Below are 17966 nucleotides of genomic sequence, written 5' to 3'. Positions count from 1 at the left end.
AGATGAATCCGAAGCAAAGTGACCCTTGAAACACTAATTTGAGCTTTATAGATGGTGTTTTTTTGGTGCTATAGCAAAAGCATCGACTTGACTTTGGCTGATCAATGTCTATATGCAGTCCTTCCCTTGCTTCAGAAGAGAACTTTTTGAGGAAAAAATTGACTAGATAGCTGAGACTGACAACTTGGTCTGCGTGCAAGCGTTCGATTCGCCAGAATTGAATTTCCATTTTTTGTAGTTGTTTGTTTACAGGAGATTCATTGTAACTACTAATTCTGGTTATTTTGTACTTCTTGTGCTTGGACCACACGAAGTTATCTTTCAGTCTTCAGATCCAAGACTGTTCTTGCAACTGATGATATTTCATAATTGGGTGGTCATGCCACTTCAGTTTTCCTTTTCCATCTTATTATTTTTGTATCGCACGCAAACAACGCTAGAGCGCGAAACAATTAAAAGGGACGAATCCAATTCCATCGAAACAAGGGTCAATTGAATGGGCATGAATTCAATGCCAAATCAATATACCTCATTTATACGAACAGCGTGTGAGTGCGAAACAACTAGCTGGGACGAATCCACGTAACTGTTTCTACATTTCTGGTGAATTTCTTGTTAAAAATTTCACCTACTGCCATAACAGATAACTCATATTAAGCAGCTTGGAATAAAAACTCATTAAGCAAATAATGTACATGGATCAACGAATGCATTTGATCCATGTACATTGTTTTCCACAAGGAAAATCTTTTCCTGCGACACAACATGGGCATACTCTATCAGCACTTAAAGAGTGTGCTTCCTTCGACCAAAAAAAAAAAGAGTGAGCTTCCAGGCCAGTGGATGTACACAAATTACCCAGCCACAAAAAGTTTATATAATGCTTTCTTCAGAAGAGTGTTTATACTAGAACCAGCTTACGAGTTTAACATATCCAATAACTCTTGGAGTTCTTCAGTTTCAGCAAAATAAGACTCCAAATCCTGATACACCGAATCATGAGTAAATTGCTCTCCAGTTGCTGTGGGTGGCAGTGGAGTTGCAGAGAAATCACATTGTGATGAGTTGCATTCTGGTGAGAGAATTGGCGTCGGTGGTTGCTGTAAATTTTCTTTTAAAGATTCCTATTGTCGAAACAAAAACAAGAAGAAACATTAGTTTGCTAAACATCCTATAATGATCTTTAACAGGCACCATTTTGATGCTTCTTCTGACCTTCGGAATCTCTTCGGATACGATGCTTTTGGCAGTTGCTAATGCATTGGAGCAACTTGTGTTGTTGACTTCATCAGGGGTGTTACAGCTACTTCTGCTGCCTTCTTGAGGCATAATAGAGATACTTGTGTTGTTGACTTCATCAAGCGTGTTAGGGCTACTTCTGCTGCCTTCTTGAGGCATAATAGAGATACCTGTGTTGGTCTTCTGAGTCTTTGAATTTTTCTTACCCGTCTTATCAGGGTTTTTCTTCAAGCGGTAAAGAACGAAGTCACTCTAATATAGAAAGACAAAAGACAAGGCAACAATTTATTCAAGTCTAATCACTGATCTCTGAAAGTACTTTGTGATTTAATCCGAAAAGAAAAGTAAGACCGACCTCAAAGAATCAACTATCATTCAAAATAACAACTTTGGTAACACTCCACATGCAACTCATAAGACTCCTTTTAAAAAAAAAGACTCCTTGCTCAGCTTAAAAATAGAGTGAATGGGGCTACTGATAGCTATAGCGGAGGGAAAAAAGAGTCCAGAGATTTTACTTGGTAAAATTGTCTTAGTTGAAAACAAATCAATAGAAGTTTAATAAGAGCTATTTCATTTCAGGGGAACAAGGCAAAAGTCAGAGCAACTAAGAGCTGCTCAGTCTCAACTCCAGAAAACTAAGTCGAAGAAGAAAATGAAATCAGAAGACCTCTTAAATGAAAGCTCCTGGAATGGACAACATTCATTTACCGACCTGAATCATACATATGTATCCTTAAATGGTTCAATATGGTTTGCGCTGAAGTTCACTGCAAGAGGAAGGAAAAGCAAGAAGATTGCGTACCTGGTCATTGAGGACGTTGTCTGTAACATCAGCATTTAAGTAGTATTCATGCAGTACCCATTTGGTATGGGCATTTTTGGGACTTTGACGTATTTTGAAAACCAAAATTTTCTTCAAGCCTAATATAATCTTTTTGTCTTGTGTCCTGATTTTGTGAGTTTTGCCAGTTGGCTTCCAAGAGCCATAATCATTTGTCCTTCTCGCCCGTTTACTTTGAGGGTACTTATTTTGCAGACGGCAGAAGAAGAACCATTCATCACCATCTGACTTTATCCTTGATAATTCTGCATATCTCCGCAGCAAAAAATCTTCAAACTACAGATGCAAACCGACAGACACAGAATCCCAAAAGGAAATAGCATGGACCAACCACAAACTCATCACATTTTTTAAGGATGAACAGGACAGTTTTGATTGTGTCTTACCATTTATCTTGCCAGGTAAATCCCAAGGTGGCAATTGATGGACATCAACCTCGGGTATTATCTGTTCAACCGTTTTGTTGCCAAGTTTCTTCAACTTCAAGTATTGATTGACGAGTTCCTCATCTGTTGGTCTGAATCGGAATCCCACCGGCATATTGACTAATGAAATTTCTACACTTTCCATCTCAAAGAAAAAAAAGAACAAAAATACTAACTACAAGGGAAAGAGAAGGAAATTTGAAGAGAGCAATACCGACTTGCTTTGGCTTGCTTTGGATTGCTTCATACCGGAGTTCTATCCATTCTTATTTATAATAGAGATGCTGTGAGCTTGGCTAGGAAGTTGTTTGACTGTTTGGTGGATCCCACATCTTAACCTCTGTCCTGTGACTGTGCATATCAATGGATAGCTGCTTTTTCCTCTTGAGTCATACCAATGGGTATGTCTATAGTGCCGTGCAAAATGATACAAAACAGTAATCCATGATAATAACCTTCTCAATATCATGGCAATTTCCTCATTTTGTGCAATAACTAGCGTTAGTAACTTCGATTATCGAGGTACTAACTTCCCAAGCAAAATCAGTCATGGTTGGAGGACTATAGAAAGACCCCATACAAATACATAGGAGTATCCCATTAATAAATGGTGAATTCTGAATAATCTACAAAAGACACTTCTATTTTTCAATTTTCCAAACCATGTAGTCAATCATCCAAAGCAATCTCGATGTGAGATTCTTCATGATTGTTATGTCCCCTCAAAATCAACAAGGACTGAGGTGGTAAAGGGAAGGAGGGAAAAGAAACATCTTAATTTTTTCCCACTTGTTTTGACTCATATTAACAAATAAAATGTCCATGGCTCAGGAAAAAAACAAACAAATGAAAAGTCCATCAGAAAAGCATTTGCATACAAACAAAAAGTTATAGTAAAGACATAAAGAATTGCCACTAAAATGGTAAAGAAAGGAGAAAAAAACTGTTCTCACCGAAAATTTCAGACTTGTTCTCCAAGTTTCAAAACTTCTTTGAAAAGTTTACTTCTTCTTCCGACCCTACCATCACACTAACTAGTCAAAAGTCATTCCCTCAAGGTCCATAGCTAAAAGCAAGGTCTTCAGCTCCCTCTTGCATTACTTCCTGTTAAACTTCCATTGGCGATGGTATTTATCTATTAGGAGTTCTAGTAAAATTTTTAGGAGGACTGAAGTAATCAAAAGTGCTAGTTATTTATGCTCAGTTCTTATTCTTTCGAATATTTAACTGCATAATAGGAGCACTACGTCAAGGTCATATATATCTTAATCCCGAAACTAAGTGTGCTCCCGACCAAACAAAAAAGGAGCACACTTAGTTTCATGATGAAGATATATATGACCTTGATGGAGCGCTCCTACAAATCAACACATAAGCACCATTTAAACCAATCAGCTTCAGTTCAAACTTCCAACGGTTTGGGTGTTTAGAAAAGTGTTGCTATGTGATGAAATATATTCATTACCAACATTATTGTCATGCTAACCATTTCCCAGTAAGCCATCTTCCGAGGTAAATTACAAAGGCTGGCCAGTTGCAGCACTTGGGGAAGTGATTCCCTCATTAGTCCAAACGAATTCTGCACTCAGGGCAAAAAAACATCAAATGCGAGCTAAAACTATAAAGTCTCACGCCTGTCACGATTCTTCCTACTCTTGAAGTTGCATCTTTTCCAATTATATGATTTTCAACTGCATCAAAATGCAGACAAATGCCTGAATGGCCTTCATGGTAAATCAATACATCGCGCATCCAATCTTTTTCCCCTTTCGTTTCAATGTTTACTTTATGCAACACAGACAAGGCAATGCACCTGCAGATTCATGATAGGAGCAAGCATGAATCTCTGATGGTAAAGAATTCAGAGCTTGTCAATTTTCCAGGAAAGATATTAAGCAACAAGAATTGTGTCAACCGCCTCCCAAATATGTAAGAGGGGGAGGGAAGGCGGACTGGGCAGAGTAAGAGACAATCACAACCTACACCGGGATCGTGCTCCATATCGAAACCATTTGGAAAAGGAAAAAAATTTCAGTCATCAAGAGCTACCCAGCAACGGTTGCATCGAACGGAGTTGCTGTATAAGAACCGCAGATCATTTGTGGCTATCCCCCACCTCAAGTTTCAACTTCTTCCAGGTAAAATTTGCAGTCTGGTTTAGATTTTCGGAATTCATAGCAATGTGTAAGACAGACCCAGTTCAGCCTTGGGGGTACCGCCCCAAGAACACGACACAGAAACCCTCCAAGAACAGCAGGGATCCGAAGAACTCACTCCACGCAAATGGGAAGCTGCCCAAGTCCAAGAACGAGAAAGATGGAACTCGAATTCGTTACCTGCAATCCGAGGCCGAGGCAAAGAAAGAATGGATTTGAATCTTGAAGAACACCGACCCATGAAAGGACTCGTCAATCGTTACTTGGGTATCTCGATTCAGATCCAACCCAACCGGCGCCGGATCTTGAAAACGAAATGCCGAGCACGATTGACGAGTGATTCAGGGGTTCGTATTGGATCGTTAGTGAATCTTGAACGGGCAACGTTGTCTTCTCTAACTCTTTGGTAGGAAAGATGCAAGAAAATAAAGATTGAAATTTTTGTATCTGATCGCGCGCATTGAATCAAGTGCAATACTATTTCTAAATTTTTAATTTGTTCAATTTGGTTCATGATCTTTAGTTCAATATGTAACTTCATCTCTGACCATTTAATCTATTCAATTATTTCCTGAACTATTTGAAAATATTTGATATTGTCTCTGATAACTCGATGATCATGTTAGTACGATATTAATTTTAATCTCATACATCTACCAATCGTATTGCATTCAATTATAGAAAATTTTAAGACGTAGATTATTCATGAATAACTACATAATAAATGAAAAATGGATAAGGATTTTCAAACTTCGGAATTTAGAGTTGCTTTCGTGTAAGTATCTTATCAATGTAAATTGTCAATATCATAACTTATGGTGATCGATATCGACTTCTTTTAAAGCTATAATATTAAGCTAATTCTCATTACCAATTGGTAATTTTTTTTATTGCAAACCAAAGACAAATTCTTACAGTGAATTTTCGTTTTGTTATGAATTTTCTTTACTTTTATGTTAATGCGCGGTGGAACCAACGCACAACCTTGAATTGTCCTCTAAGTTAGTGGTTTAATTGGACTAATCTATGGATTCCATGTTTATTGCTAAATGAAAATCATATGAAAAAAGCTACGAATTTCGTGCACAGTATTAATCAAGATGACATTTTTTTCGTCGATTCAAAACGATTAATGTTCTCCTCCCTTCACTATAATTCCTGTGATTGTGTTCATCATAATTATTGCCATTCATCACAATATTAATAAAAATGTGCTGCATATTTAAGTAAATTTATGTGGTGAGTCCTGCACAAATAACTCAGATTCTTGTTTTCCTTTCTTTCAAAACTCTCTATCCAAGAAAATACTTATACAAATTGTTACATTGTTGTCGTAGAGAAGTGAACTCATAACAGTTTTTAGTAATTATCAGTTACAGTAAATTAAAAAAAAAATTCCTTCAAAACGGACCAAAATGTGATCTTTTGGGTAGCAATGGCCACTGGTGCAAACTGAGACACCCAGAAAGAACGAAACTGCATATGTTTCACTTCACTCCAGAAGCCACACTCAACAATACTAACTACATCAGAAGTAGAAAAACACATACACACACTCCTTGCAAAATATGATCAACTGTTGTCGCACGCTGTAGTAGGGAAGTGCTCAGACATTGCCCCAGTCGAAACTGGAATAGTTTGCGAAATTGCTGCACGGAGATGGCATGTAGCCATAGTCAAGCTCATCGCCGTAGTTGTTATATGAGAAATCAAATAAGGACGATGATCCATCCTCTGCTTCTGCGTGTGGCTGATAGGTTAGAGTGTCGTTGTAGTCTAATAAAGTGTCATCCAGAGGCTGCAATGGAGGGAGCGACTCCATTAACTCTTCCACTGACATCTGCATTCAAAACAATGTAGATCATATAAAACAACCCATCTTAAGTACCTTTACAGAAACAATCCTGAAGTTTGAAATGAAAATAGTCCCAAAGATGTTGCTATTGTGATTATGCAGTCATTAGTATTTTGGAATAGAAAACCAATGAGTCTCTGTGACTTTGATATGGTCTATTGGTCTTGGGACTAAACCCCATGCTATATAAGTTCTACAAAATAAAATGCGCATCTCTCACCTCGGGTTGAGCATCAACTGATTCTTGGTTATCAGCAACTTCGTTGTCGGGGGTGTTACAGAAGCTGGAATGGTCCCCTTCTTGATTCACAGGGGTCCCTGATACATTGCTAGTGTATGCGTGAGGGCTGCTCGAACAGCCTTCGGGGCTGACTGTCGGAGCGTAAGCCATTATCAGCTTCTTCTCTTTTTTGTTCTTGATCCGACATGCCACGTAAGGCAGCAGCTGCATGTATATCATGAACAACATTAGTAACAGAGAAACAGCCCGTAACTACAGAGCGTGTCTCAAATGTTATTTATAACCAATTGCGTTCTGCAAATGAATGAGAACCTAAACGTTACCTCATCTGCGTTGTGATTATGGCCCAAACACTCAGGATTTAGGTGGTACTCGTGAGACACCCAGTTGGTCCGTTTGCCTTTAGGCACACGGCCCTCGTAGAACACCAGTGTCTTCTTGATTCCTATCGGCGCATTGGTGTCCTCGCTCATGATGGCGCGTTCCTTGCCGGTTACTTTCCAGTAACCGGCTTTGGTTGTGCGGTCGGAGCGCTTGCTGTTAAAGTACTTGCGCTTCAAATGACAAAAGAAAAACAGCTCCTTACTGTTGAACATGTGACGGAACATGGCGGGCAATTGCCAAGGTTCGAATTCGCATACATCGATCTCCGGTATTACATCATAGTAGTGTTCGCCTTGTTGTCCCAGTATTTTGGGCTTCAAGTATTGAATCAGTAGCTCCTCATCAGTGGCATGGAATCTGAATCCTGGAGGGAGTGATCTCATTACTTCAGAGATTGTGTTTTCCATTTGGATGACAAACTTGTGCAAGCAGAGAGAGGAAGAACAAGACAAAAGGACTGAGATTTTGTGGGTGGGTTTGAAGTGAGGCAGGACTAACATTGGCCAAGTGTGCGGAATTTATAGTGCGGACCCGTGCATGGACTCAGTGAATGACATACTTCCCCTCCCTTCCCAACTGAGTTGTCTCGCTTCGCTTGCTTGAGAAGTGCAAAACCACACTCTTCAGTGTTCACTGGACCCCTCATCCTATGCCGGAATACATTTTAGCTTCCTCTAAGAAGTTGACTGCTGAACCCCATGGATGATCCAGAACATTCAGATGACATGCCAAAAATCTAATGAGTCCCCCTCTATGCATGCATGAATCTATTTTTCAAAACGAATAAACCAAAAGCTAGGGATTTATATATTGCATCAAGTCTTCACCACTAGCGCAGCATTTTCTACTAGATAAGCATCATCGATCTCAAGATACCGGCAGAAAAAGTTTTGTTATGGTGATCGAATATGCCCGAATTTCTCATGTGATCAGTGGTTCTTATGCATAAAAACTCTCAAATCTGGACGATTTTCCTAATAAACCCCAACTTTACTCAAATTTTCTTTTCAGGCAAAAAAAAACCGATCCCGTTTTCCCTTTTCATGTAAATAGTATGTTTATACGAGGGAGAACGAAAATTTTAATGTGAGATTTGGTGATTTGTCTATCATGATTTAGAGAGAATCGAAATCGGTATCAATATTCAATGCTACAAAATCACAAATTTTATGAACCTTTTTAGAGTTGGGGATTAATCCAATAAGTTCAGACATCCTAACATGCATGCATACATATACTTGATTTAAAGTATAATAAATAGAAGTTTCTGGAATTTCATGTGCATCAAACAAAGAATTTCAGCCTATTGTCTGAGCTTCAGCAGGACCAACTATCTTCTTTTTTAATTTTGTTGGGGAAAAACAATGTTGAACCACCCGCCTGGGTGGCGCTGCTGGAGCGCGCACTCTTCCTCTCGCAAAAGGTTGAGTGTTCGAATCCCGGCGCCGCAGGTGACTTAACCGGTGGCACGTGTGTGGTGGCTAAGACGTGTCGCCCTGGGGTTTCTTCCATGGCTGTCGGCCGTGCGGGGGTTCCCTGGGTTACCAAAAAAAAAAAAAAAAAAAAAAAAAAAAAAAAAAAACAATGTTGCACACTTTTATGATTGAGAATAGACCTCCATTAGTGTCCTCATGTGAAATAGAAAAAAGAAAAATCGTTTGGGCCTTCTTGTTGAAGTTCAACCCTTGTTCCCAAAGGGTTGCACTTTTTCACCTGGACCTACATGGCGATGGCACTGTCAGTTTTTCTTTCCTCCACATGTTTCATCATTCACTCCTTTTGGCTAACAATTTGTCTATGAATTTCTAATGTAAAAATAAGCAACAAAAAAATAGGGTAGAACTTTTCATGGTTAAGCCACATCATACGAAAAATCATCCAAAAATTCATAAACTTATTACACTTTTTGCCAATTCAATCCTAAATTTTTAATTTTGCCAATTAAATCCTAAACCTTTTCAAGTTTTGTCAATTGAGTCAATCTAGCCAATTTTGATCGGAAATCGCTAACGTGGAAGTGGTACGGCCAGTGCTGTCGTGAATAATTTTTAATAATATTTTAATATATTTTGAATTTTTATTAATTTTTTATACTTTTCTTTTTGTTTCTTTTTTGGTTCAAAGGATCGACGACCCCCACCGGCCCATGAGTGAGGGCCACGAAGCCCTCGCTTGCCAGGGGCGAGGGTTGTGGCCCTCGTTGTGGTCTCCAAGGGCTTGAGTGAGAGCTTGCATGTCCTCACTAGCCATAGGGAGGGCTCGTGAGCCCTCGCCAGATCTGGCGAGGCGAGGGCGTGGCGGCCCTCGCCAGCCATAACGAGGGTGGGCGAGGGCTGTGACGCCCTTGTTGTGGCCCATGTGAAATAGAAAAAAAAATAAAAATCTTTTGGGCCTTCTTGTTGAAGTTCAACCCTTGTTCCCAAAGGGTTGCACTTTTTCTCCTGGACCTACATGGCGATGGCACTTTCAGTTTTTCTTTCCCCCGCATGTTTCATCATTCACTCCTTTTGGCTAACAATTTGACTATGAGTTTTTAGTATATAAATAAGCAATAAAAAAAATTGGGTAGAACTTTTCATAATTAAGCCACATCATAGGGCAAATTATCCAATAATTCATAAAATTATTATACTTTTTTTGTCAATTTAATCCTCAACTTTTTAATTTTGCTAATTGAATATTAATCCTTTTCATGTTTTGCTAACTGAGTTCATCAAACCAATTTTGGCCGGAATTCGTTAACATGAAAGTGGCACAGTCAGCACTGTCGCAGACAATATTTAATAATATTTTAATATATTTCCAAATTTTATTAATTTTGTAATACTTTTTTTTTGTTTCTTTTTTGGTTCAAAGGGTTGACGACCCTCGCCGGCCCCTGGGAGAGGGCCACGAAGTCCTTGCCTGTCAGGGGCAAGGGTCGCTGCCCTCGCTGTGGCCGGTGAGGGCTTGAGTGAGGGCTCGCATGTCGTCGTTGGCCACAAGGAGTGCTCGTGAGCCCTCACCAGATCTGGTGACGCAAGGAGTACGGCAACCCCTCGCTAAGGCCGGCGAGGGGCCGTGACCCCTCACGGGCCACAACGAGAGAGTTGCGGCCCTCGTCCGCGCTCGTTGTGGGCGGGAAGGGCTGCCACACTCTAGTCTAGCCTCGCCAAATCCGGCCGGGGCTCACAATCCCTCCTTTGGCCGGCGAGGGCATGGAAGCCCTCACTCAAGCCCAAAGAATAGGCCATAAATAGTGCACTAAAGCGGCCCATAATTTAACCTAGTATTCCAAAGCCCACACGACCACACCCACCGCCCGCCCGAAGCCATTGCATATAAGGGTCTCTTCCCTTCGCTTCGTCGACGAAGTCGTGGCTTCCTTCTTCTCCGCCGTCTTCTTGGCATCCTCTCTGTGTTCCTGCTAGTTCCTCTATCTCGCGTTGTTTGCTCTGAATAATTATCGTCGTTGTCATTTGTTGGGTGATTTTTAGCAGTGATGATAAATGTTAATCCCAGCTCTACGAGACCTGTCACGGGTCGGGGAGTTGAATTCTTGTTTCCAACGTTTATCTGAGCCGTGAAAGTCCACCCATTTTTCTTCACAAACCGATTGCGACGATGGATGGTTTCCTTTGTTAATACGGAAAGTTTTCTGGGTTTTGTTCTGATTTTGATTTCGTTGTTTCATGTCTTTGTTGATGAATACGTCAGGAGACGGCATGGTTATATTCCCAATGGTGATTACGATTGAACCATGCTAATGTGCCTGATCTTATGTGAGTGTAAAGTTGTTTCCACTTGCTCTGAGGGAAGTGAATTGAATCGAATGATTTCTGTCTGTTTGAATGGCTCTTCTTAATGCTGAAATTCACCCTTTGAGGCTCAGTGAAGAAGGCCTATTTAAAAGAGTTGTTCTGTGCTTGTGGCCAGAAGAAAAGCATATTCTGCTTTCAGATTTCTTGATTTCTGCTTGCATGGGACTTGCCCTGTTTCCATTTAGAATAGAAAACCAATGATTCTCTGTCACCTTGATATGGTCTGTTGGTCTTGGGACTAAACCCCATACTAAATAAGTTCTACACAATACAATGCGTGTCTCTCACCTTGGGTTGAGCATCAACTGCTTCTTGGTTATCGGCGACGTTGTTGATGGGGGTGTTACAGAAGCTGCAATGTTCCCCCTTCTTGGTTACCACCCACTACTTACCTGAAGCCATAGCATATTAGGGTCTCTTCTCTTCACTTCGTTTCGCTTCGATGAAGTCGTGGTTTCCTTCTACGTCTTCCTGGCATCCTCTCTCTTTTCCTGCCAGTGCCTCTATCTAGCGTTGTTTGCTTTGAATAATTATCGTCGTTGTCGCTTGTTGGGTGATTTTGGCAGTGATGACAAATGTTCTTATCCCAGCTCTACGAGACCTGTCACAGGTCGGGGAGTTGAATCCTTGTTTCCAACGTTTATCTGAGCCGTAAAAGTCACCCATTTTTGTTCGCAAACCGATTGCCATGATAGATTGTTTCCTTTGTTAGTACGAAAAGTTTTCTGGGTTTTCGTCTGATTTCGATTTCGTTGTTTCATGTCTGTGTTTATGAACACGTCAGGAGACTGCGTGGTTATATACCCAGTGTACCTGATCTTATGCGAGTGAAGAAGTTGGTTTCCACTTGCTCTGAGGGAAGAGAATTTCTGTCTGTTCGAATGGCTCTTCTTGATACTGAAATTCATGCTTTGAGGCTCAGTGAAGAAGGGCTATTTCAAAGAGTTGTCCTGCGTTTGTGGCCAGAAGACAGAGAAAAAAATTCTGCTCTCTGCTTGGACCGAAGGGAGCTCCTACGCGCTCTTCTCTCTGCGAGTGTAGTAGGTGTGGCCAAGTTGAGAAGCCTAATGCCGTCTCTGTTGTCATTGTTGGAAGTTTCTTTTTATGAAAATCGATTTAGTTGTTGCATATGACAGTAGCCAGAGGCAATGGCCGGTGGTGGCAGCTGATTTTGATGGGTTGATCTGTCTTCTCTGACCATGATTTTATCATCAATTCATGGATTGCTTTCCAGGCCATCTGAAATAGACAGGTCAACCTATTGAGTTATCGTGAGGCTGGTGAGCAATCAAAATTTCACTCCTTGTGCATACAGGTTTAAATCTACAGTTTATTTCTAATTTCGTTCCATGGACAACGAGCTCGGCACATGTTAGAAGAGTTTTCAGCACCGACCATAGGCGAGGCTCACCTCTAACCAGTGAAGGTCGCTGGCCCTCACTTGTGGCTGGCGATATCCTCAAATGCCCAGTCTATTTCGCTGGCCCTCACTTGTTGCACATCAATAATTATTGGAGCACACGGTTCATACTGGTGAAGAGCATGCGTAATTGCAGCGTTTCGAACCTAAATTTTGAACCAATAAGACGGGCACGTTTATCACTTGAGCAGCCCATTTGGGTCGGACTCCTAATCTTTAATCACTCAGAGTGTGGAGAAAAACTAATGGCCTGGGAGTGATTCTCGTTTGCTAATCTCAATGAATCACCCAATTACTCCATAAATACAATTTTCCTGTACAACAGTACAAAAAACTTCTACAATTTCTCATACATGAAAGAACCCATTAGCAATTAATTACATAAAAGCCACTTTCACAAGACTACAATACTCATCATATACATTGTAATCGTATAGAAACATACAATTCCTGTACGGTATGTATTTGCTTCTTATTCCTAAGACTCATTATCCTATTGAAAAGAATAAGAAAGTGTTTCCTTAACTTTAGTGGCATTTTGGATCTTATATTACAGGACATCTCAATGGACACCCAAGAACTAACTCATTTGATCAAGGAAGCAATGGCCAGGCAATTATCAGCCATATGGCTAAGCTTACTATCGTGGCCGGCCATCGGCGAGCTCCCCCCCGAGAACTCATCCTCGCATGTCCCGTAGTCCGTCACCGCCGCGCTCAGCATGCTGTTTATGGTCCCTATGTCCCGGTTTGGGATTGCATCCATTGCGGCTTGGAAGTTGTCCAGTGCGTCGCTGTAGTTGTCGTGGCAGTCCTTGAGGCTCATCAAGGTCTTGGCGTCCGCGTACGACATCTCAATGAGCCTGCCTAGCACCATCATCGCGAGCTTGGTCTCCGCTGTCGCTGCCTTAATGGCTGTCTGGAGCAGCGCGATGGGCTCCGCCAACAGTGCGCTCCCAACCAGGAACGGGGAGAGGGTGGAGACGCAAAGGCCGGGGTAATCAGTCGTGTCGCACAACTTTTTTATCGCGAGGTCGGCCCCTCCGGCCTGTATTAGGCTGCCCCTGGGCACAGTAGTGGCCTCTACATTGGTTGGTGGAGGATCGGCATCTGCAGCCTGTGAGCTTTGTGGAGGAGCAACCATGGAGGGTCGAGGAGGAATCGATTCTGGCGATGGAGACGGTTCGTGGGATGGGGAGGCATTGGAGTTTGGAGGAGAGTCAGGCGACGGAGATGGCCCGACGGGAGTGGAGTTGCGAGGGACGCAGATCGCCTCAGCAGGGTTGAGCCAAATGAAAGAGAAGAATGACATCGTGAGAAGGATTCTAATGTTCCTGTTCTCCATTAGTTGCCACTTTTAGTTTTGCGCCCTTCAATTGATTCGGAAGGAGGATAAAACGGGGGAAAATGGAGGATAAGAGACTGTAGAGATTAAGATAAAAGAGTTGCGATTGTAGAGATTTAAGATAAAAGAGTTGCGAGTAAAGGGATTAGATTTATCTTTTGCTCCTCCTAAATAAGTAGCCGAGCATGAATACAGGACGAGGAGGAATGTATGTGTCTCTGGTTTTTGAGATATTTCAGCCTCATTTCTCGGATGCTAACAATGGTGTTCAGGTTCTCAGGTTGTGACATCGTTCCAAGAATATACCTACTAAAATTAACCGAAGTACATCTGATGAAACTCATACCAAGATTGTCCATTTTAAGACCGATACGTGTCGGTTTTCCCTAGCCTGATCGTTGATCAGCTACTCATTCTTTATATCTAGGTGTAGTCAAATGGGTGGATCGGGACACAGATCGGGCCACGTGTCCGAGGGTGACTTGTTGCCCAAGCCGGCTTCTAGCTAATAAATTGACATACATTTTCGGGGTCACCTGAGCTAGCAAATTGCTGCCGGGCACACGATCAAGTCTAAGTGCATTGGCCCAAATCTGTGCACATGGCATCCTTCGATACCAAAAGCAAGACATCCGGTAAGCAATTTCGCCACAGCAGCTAAACTCTGAAGCTTCCATGATCCGCTAGCAACATGTGCAAACACGATACAGAGCATACAGAGCATGGTGCCGGTACAGCAGTCACCTACTATCTCTAACTGCGAGTTAGTGCTGTGCAGAATCACGTATTCATGTCGTTTCATTTGATTAAATGAACGGCTCAAGTCCTTTCAATTTTCATAAAGAGAAGAACTTGTACAACTTTCCCTCCTCAAAAGTAACTTCCTTAATCCATTTAGAAAATCCCTCTCATCACCAACATATATGCACACACATAATTCAGAGATGAGAGGCTTGAGGTACTCAACAAATCACACCCCTGCTTAAGATGGAAGAACTAATAATGAGATGAGAAGCCATGAAAAGCAACCCCGAGATTATAACCAAGAGCTACGCCTCTGCAAATTAAATGCCACTATCCAACACCCAAAGTTGTCCATGATCAAATTTTTTTTCGGTCCGACAAAGTTTACTTTGCAGAAACTGAAGAAAGGCATATACACCAACTATGAAATTCTTACAACTTTGCCGAAGCATCGCAACAGCAAAACTTACTTTCCATGGTTTCCATCCTGGATATCCTCAAGGACTAGGAATCCAATCAGCTAGAGAATGCAGGTGAATTTATTTCTTCATCAATCATAGGAAGAGTATGCGAACCGATTAGTTATCGTGTTCTGTGCTCTTCACGACGGTCACAGGGCAAGATCCATTGTTCACGACATAGTTGCTCACACTCCCCAGTATGGCCCTGCACCAATATGACAGACAAACTGCATCAGTTTTTTCAGCAAAACATTCAAAGAGAGGAAGAGAAGCATCCCAATTGCACAATCAACTTGAGGCCACTTAGTCTAGCATAGAAAATCGGACGCTACATCTTCCCAGCTAAATGATCCTCCTTAGGGGCAAATCAAGAATAAATAGCACTTCTAGGGAAAATTTTCTCTTGTTCTACGAGAATGATGTTAGACAGTAAATGTGACCTTTTTTAATATGATAGAAGTGTGTTAGCAAACAGACTAAGCCGGTAAAAAATGATTAATGACACCTGCACTAGATTCCACACGAAACACTAGTTTCTATTCCTTGCCCTCATCATGCTTCGTCTTGTCAAGACATGTCATCAGTAGAATGGATCTTAGCAGCATCTTTATCGAGTTCAAGCCAATCAATTGAGCCACAAGGCAAGAGTAACCATTTTTATCCTAGCACATATCGGTGCACATGCCAATGCATATTCAACAGCACCAAGGAGTCAGAGTTGGATGCAATCAATTGTACCTCTTCAGCTTGCCGAGGCCCCTGTTTCCAATTATGAGGCAGCTCAGGGGGATTTTGTCAATCGCTTCACAGATCTTCTCACGTGCATCTCCCCAGTAGATCTTCATAACCACCGCAACCTGCACAAATAGACATTGAATCAATCGTCCTCTTTCTATAAGACAGATATACAGCTTATGCAAAAATGCAAGGTCAGATTATAAATCCAGATTCAGAATTTACCTCCTTCTGCCTAGCAATAGTGCTGACGATGTCGATCGTCTCTGGGTCAGGCTTCACCCCATATTTCTTCATGATAATGGGATCAGAGAACTCATTCAGAGGGATAAGAGCTGCCCAAAAAACAAAATGAATGAACCCCAAATGACACACACACACACAGAGATCAATAAACTAAAGTAATCCAAAAGATGATAGAATCAAGAAACAGATCATTTCTCAAGATAAAGATTCCTCTTTTAGGGTCCATTCCAGGTCAACTGAATTCATTTGCCATGAAATCCAGATGTCGTAACCAAGAACACATAAACAATCACGAACTTATCTGGGAAAGGAACTTCAGAACAAAGAGCCAGGATCCATTCCTTGGAACAAAAGAGAACAAAAACAAACAAACAACCACTAAAAATGAAAAACCCACGATGAAAAAACGAGCAGAGTGTATTCTTATACATGATCTCCATCTAATCTATCTTCCGTCTCAGTTCTTTGAAAAACAGCTCTTCTAGCTGAAGAAGAAGGAAAAAAATATTGCAAAAGTGGAACATATTACAAGGATCGACGTCATATCAACCGTGATCTCTAGACACTGATCCCCACACACACGCACGCACAAAGAGAGAGAGAGAGAAGATTGTATTACGAGAGCCGGTGGCTGCCCAGAGCTGCATCTCGCCTTCCTCGTAGTTACCCTCGGGGCGGACGGTGATGAGGATCAGGTGATCGCCGTCGCGGACGACGTTGTCCACCGCCCACTTCACCGCCTTCTTGCTGCATGCCGAGAAATCCACCGCCACTCCAACTCTCCTGTCCCCTTCCATCTCTCTCTCTCTCTCTCTCTCTCTCTCTCTCTCTCTCTCTCTCGTCTCTCTCCCTCAAACCCAACCAAGACCCAGTTCTTGGATTATCTCTTCCTTTCGGTCTCGTGGGGTCGGATAACAAAGGCAGATCGAGAGGCCGCGCGAGGAGGAGCTGACGATGATGCACGAGAAAGACAGACTCGCCCCCCAAAGGAAGGTGCTTTTACGAGGGACGATGATGGCGCTGCGCAAATGCGGCAAATGCGTGGTCTGTCTTGACAGCGCGATGCGCGGTGCGTCGTCGTCCTCCATCATCACATCAGCTCCTCCTGGGTCGTCGTCGTCGTCTTTCGTCTTCGCTCCCGCAAATCCCACCGTTCGCGTCGACCTCGCGCGATGGATGGAGGATCCGACGGCGGAGAGAGGAGGGGGTGTACGTGCGCCGGAGACGTAGGGGATAATTTCCCCGATGTTTTGAATTCTGAGCGTAGGACACGACCGAGTAATGTGGTGCGTGTGTTTTGTCGGAACGTGATCTGTACTTTGCACGGGCGCCGGTCCGAATGCGTGTGAGGTGGGGCCCATGTGGGGGTCCTTCCCACTTGGCTAGAGTTTTTCTTTTCCTTTTTAGCCCTGATGCCCCTCTATTTGTGTAATTTATTTCCTGGTCCTTCTTCTAGAAGGGAAGTTGATATCTCACCCTATTTCTTCGCCCTTTAACATTTTCCTCTTCTTCTTGTTTTTTCCAAAAAACAGTTGTCGGACAATAAGAAAATAATACTTGACTATGCTCTTACTACAAGTCCCGATAAAATATTTTTGCGAAAATCTTTCAAAACTAATTAAGTTTCTTCTGCTAAAAAATATGCCAACCAATAAAGCCCGTTTTTGCACAATCTATTTTTTTTTTTCGCTATGGCTTTAATCATGAAAAAGACTTTGCAGTTCCTTTTCAGATGTTTAGCAAATGCCTCATGGATTCTTCAAATTTGTAGCAACAACTTACATAAGCTTTTAAAAAATTATGTCACCCAACTTTAAGTTGATGTAATAATTTCGATGCATGCATTACCAAACGGGCTTAACTTAATTGTTCGTGCTAGTTAGAAAAAGTTGAAAGAAAAAGTTACCTATTCCCTGGTCCATGTATCTTCCAATTCACCTATTTTCCAAATGCGGGATATGCATTCATTCCAAAAGTCACATTGACAACTGCCATATACTTTCCTTATTTTTGCTTTTCCCCCCTTTTTTTCGAAATTTCAAGGAGGTGCCTGACATTTGGTGATATTATGA

General features: G+C 41.8%; 4 protein-coding genes and 2 non-coding genes across 7 annotated transcripts; 2 read left to right on the top strand and 4 right to left on the bottom strand.

The window, feature by feature from the left end:
- Positions 1 to 653: 653 nt before the first annotated feature.
- On the bottom strand, positions 654 to 5089 carry LOC115677217 (NAC domain-containing protein 14-like). 2 transcript variants are annotated; one of them, XM_056316613.1, is made up of 6 exons: positions 4845 to 5089; positions 2758 to 4321; positions 2470 to 2653; positions 2045 to 2328; positions 1216 to 1491; positions 654 to 1124 (listed from the first exon to the last, which is right to left on the bottom strand). In XM_056316613.1, the coding sequence occupies exons 2-6, from the start codon at positions 2770 to 2772 to the stop codon at positions 918 to 920; spliced, it is 966 nt and encodes a 321-aa protein (XP_056172588.1). In that variant the 5' UTR covers positions 2773 to 4321; positions 4845 to 5089; the 3' UTR covers positions 654 to 917. The 2 variants fall into 2 exon arrangements, with proteins under 2 accessions (XP_056172588.1, XP_056172587.1); XM_056316612.1 differs by having other exon boundaries at positions 2758 to 5089.
- Positions 5090 to 6254: 1165 nt separating this feature from the next.
- Positions 6255 to 7621, bottom strand: LOC130139564 (NAC domain-containing protein 71-like). Its single transcript, XM_056316781.1, has 3 exons — positions 7084 to 7621; positions 6740 to 6964; positions 6255 to 6504 (listed from the first exon to the last, which is right to left on the bottom strand). The coding sequence occupies exons 1-3, from the start codon at positions 7549 to 7551 to the stop codon at positions 6271 to 6273; spliced, it is 927 nt and encodes a 308-aa protein (XP_056172756.1). The 5' UTR covers positions 7552 to 7621; the 3' UTR covers positions 6255 to 6270.
- A 2991-nt stretch (positions 7622 to 10612) lies between these two features.
- LOC130139582 (small nucleolar RNA snoR69Y) lies at positions 10613 to 10714 on the top strand. The gene has a single exon (XR_008817682.1). It is a non-coding gene; the product is annotated as a small nucleolar RNA snoR69Y (small nucleolar RNA).
- Positions 10715 to 11501: 787 nt separating this feature from the next.
- LOC130139583 (small nucleolar RNA snoR69Y) lies at positions 11502 to 11601 on the top strand. The gene has a single exon (XR_008817683.1). It is a non-coding gene; the product is annotated as a small nucleolar RNA snoR69Y (small nucleolar RNA).
- Positions 11602 to 12949: 1348 nt separating this feature from the next.
- LOC115677219 (pectinesterase inhibitor-like) lies at positions 12950 to 13708 on the bottom strand. The gene has a single exon (XM_056316631.1). The coding sequence runs from the start codon at positions 13706 to 13708 to the stop codon at positions 12950 to 12952; it is 759 nt and encodes a 252-aa protein (XP_056172606.1).
- A 1036-nt stretch (positions 13709 to 14744) lies between these two features.
- LOC115677220 (universal stress protein PHOS32) lies at positions 14745 to 16954 on the bottom strand. Its single transcript, XM_030600344.2, has 4 exons — positions 16514 to 16954; positions 15874 to 15983; positions 15652 to 15770; positions 14745 to 15118 (listed from the first exon to the last, which is right to left on the bottom strand). Exons 1-4 carry the CDS (start codon positions 16689 to 16691, stop codon positions 15031 to 15033), a joined length of 495 nt encoding a protein of 164 aa, XP_030456204.1. The 5' UTR covers positions 16692 to 16954; the 3' UTR covers positions 14745 to 15030.
- Between the last annotated feature and the right edge of the window lie 1012 nt (positions 16955 to 17966).

The sequence above is a fragment of the Syzygium oleosum genome, unplaced genomic scaffold (assembly GCF_021117445.2).
Source record: "Syzygium oleosum isolate NSW1041296 unplaced genomic scaffold, Sole_v2.1 Sole_v2.12, whole genome shotgun sequence".
Lineage (NCBI taxonomy): Eukaryota > Viridiplantae > Streptophyta > Magnoliopsida > Myrtales > Myrtaceae > Syzygium > Syzygium oleosum.
The sequence above is the reverse complement of the archived record's forward strand: the minus strand, read 5'-3'. Positions and strand labels throughout refer to the sequence as shown.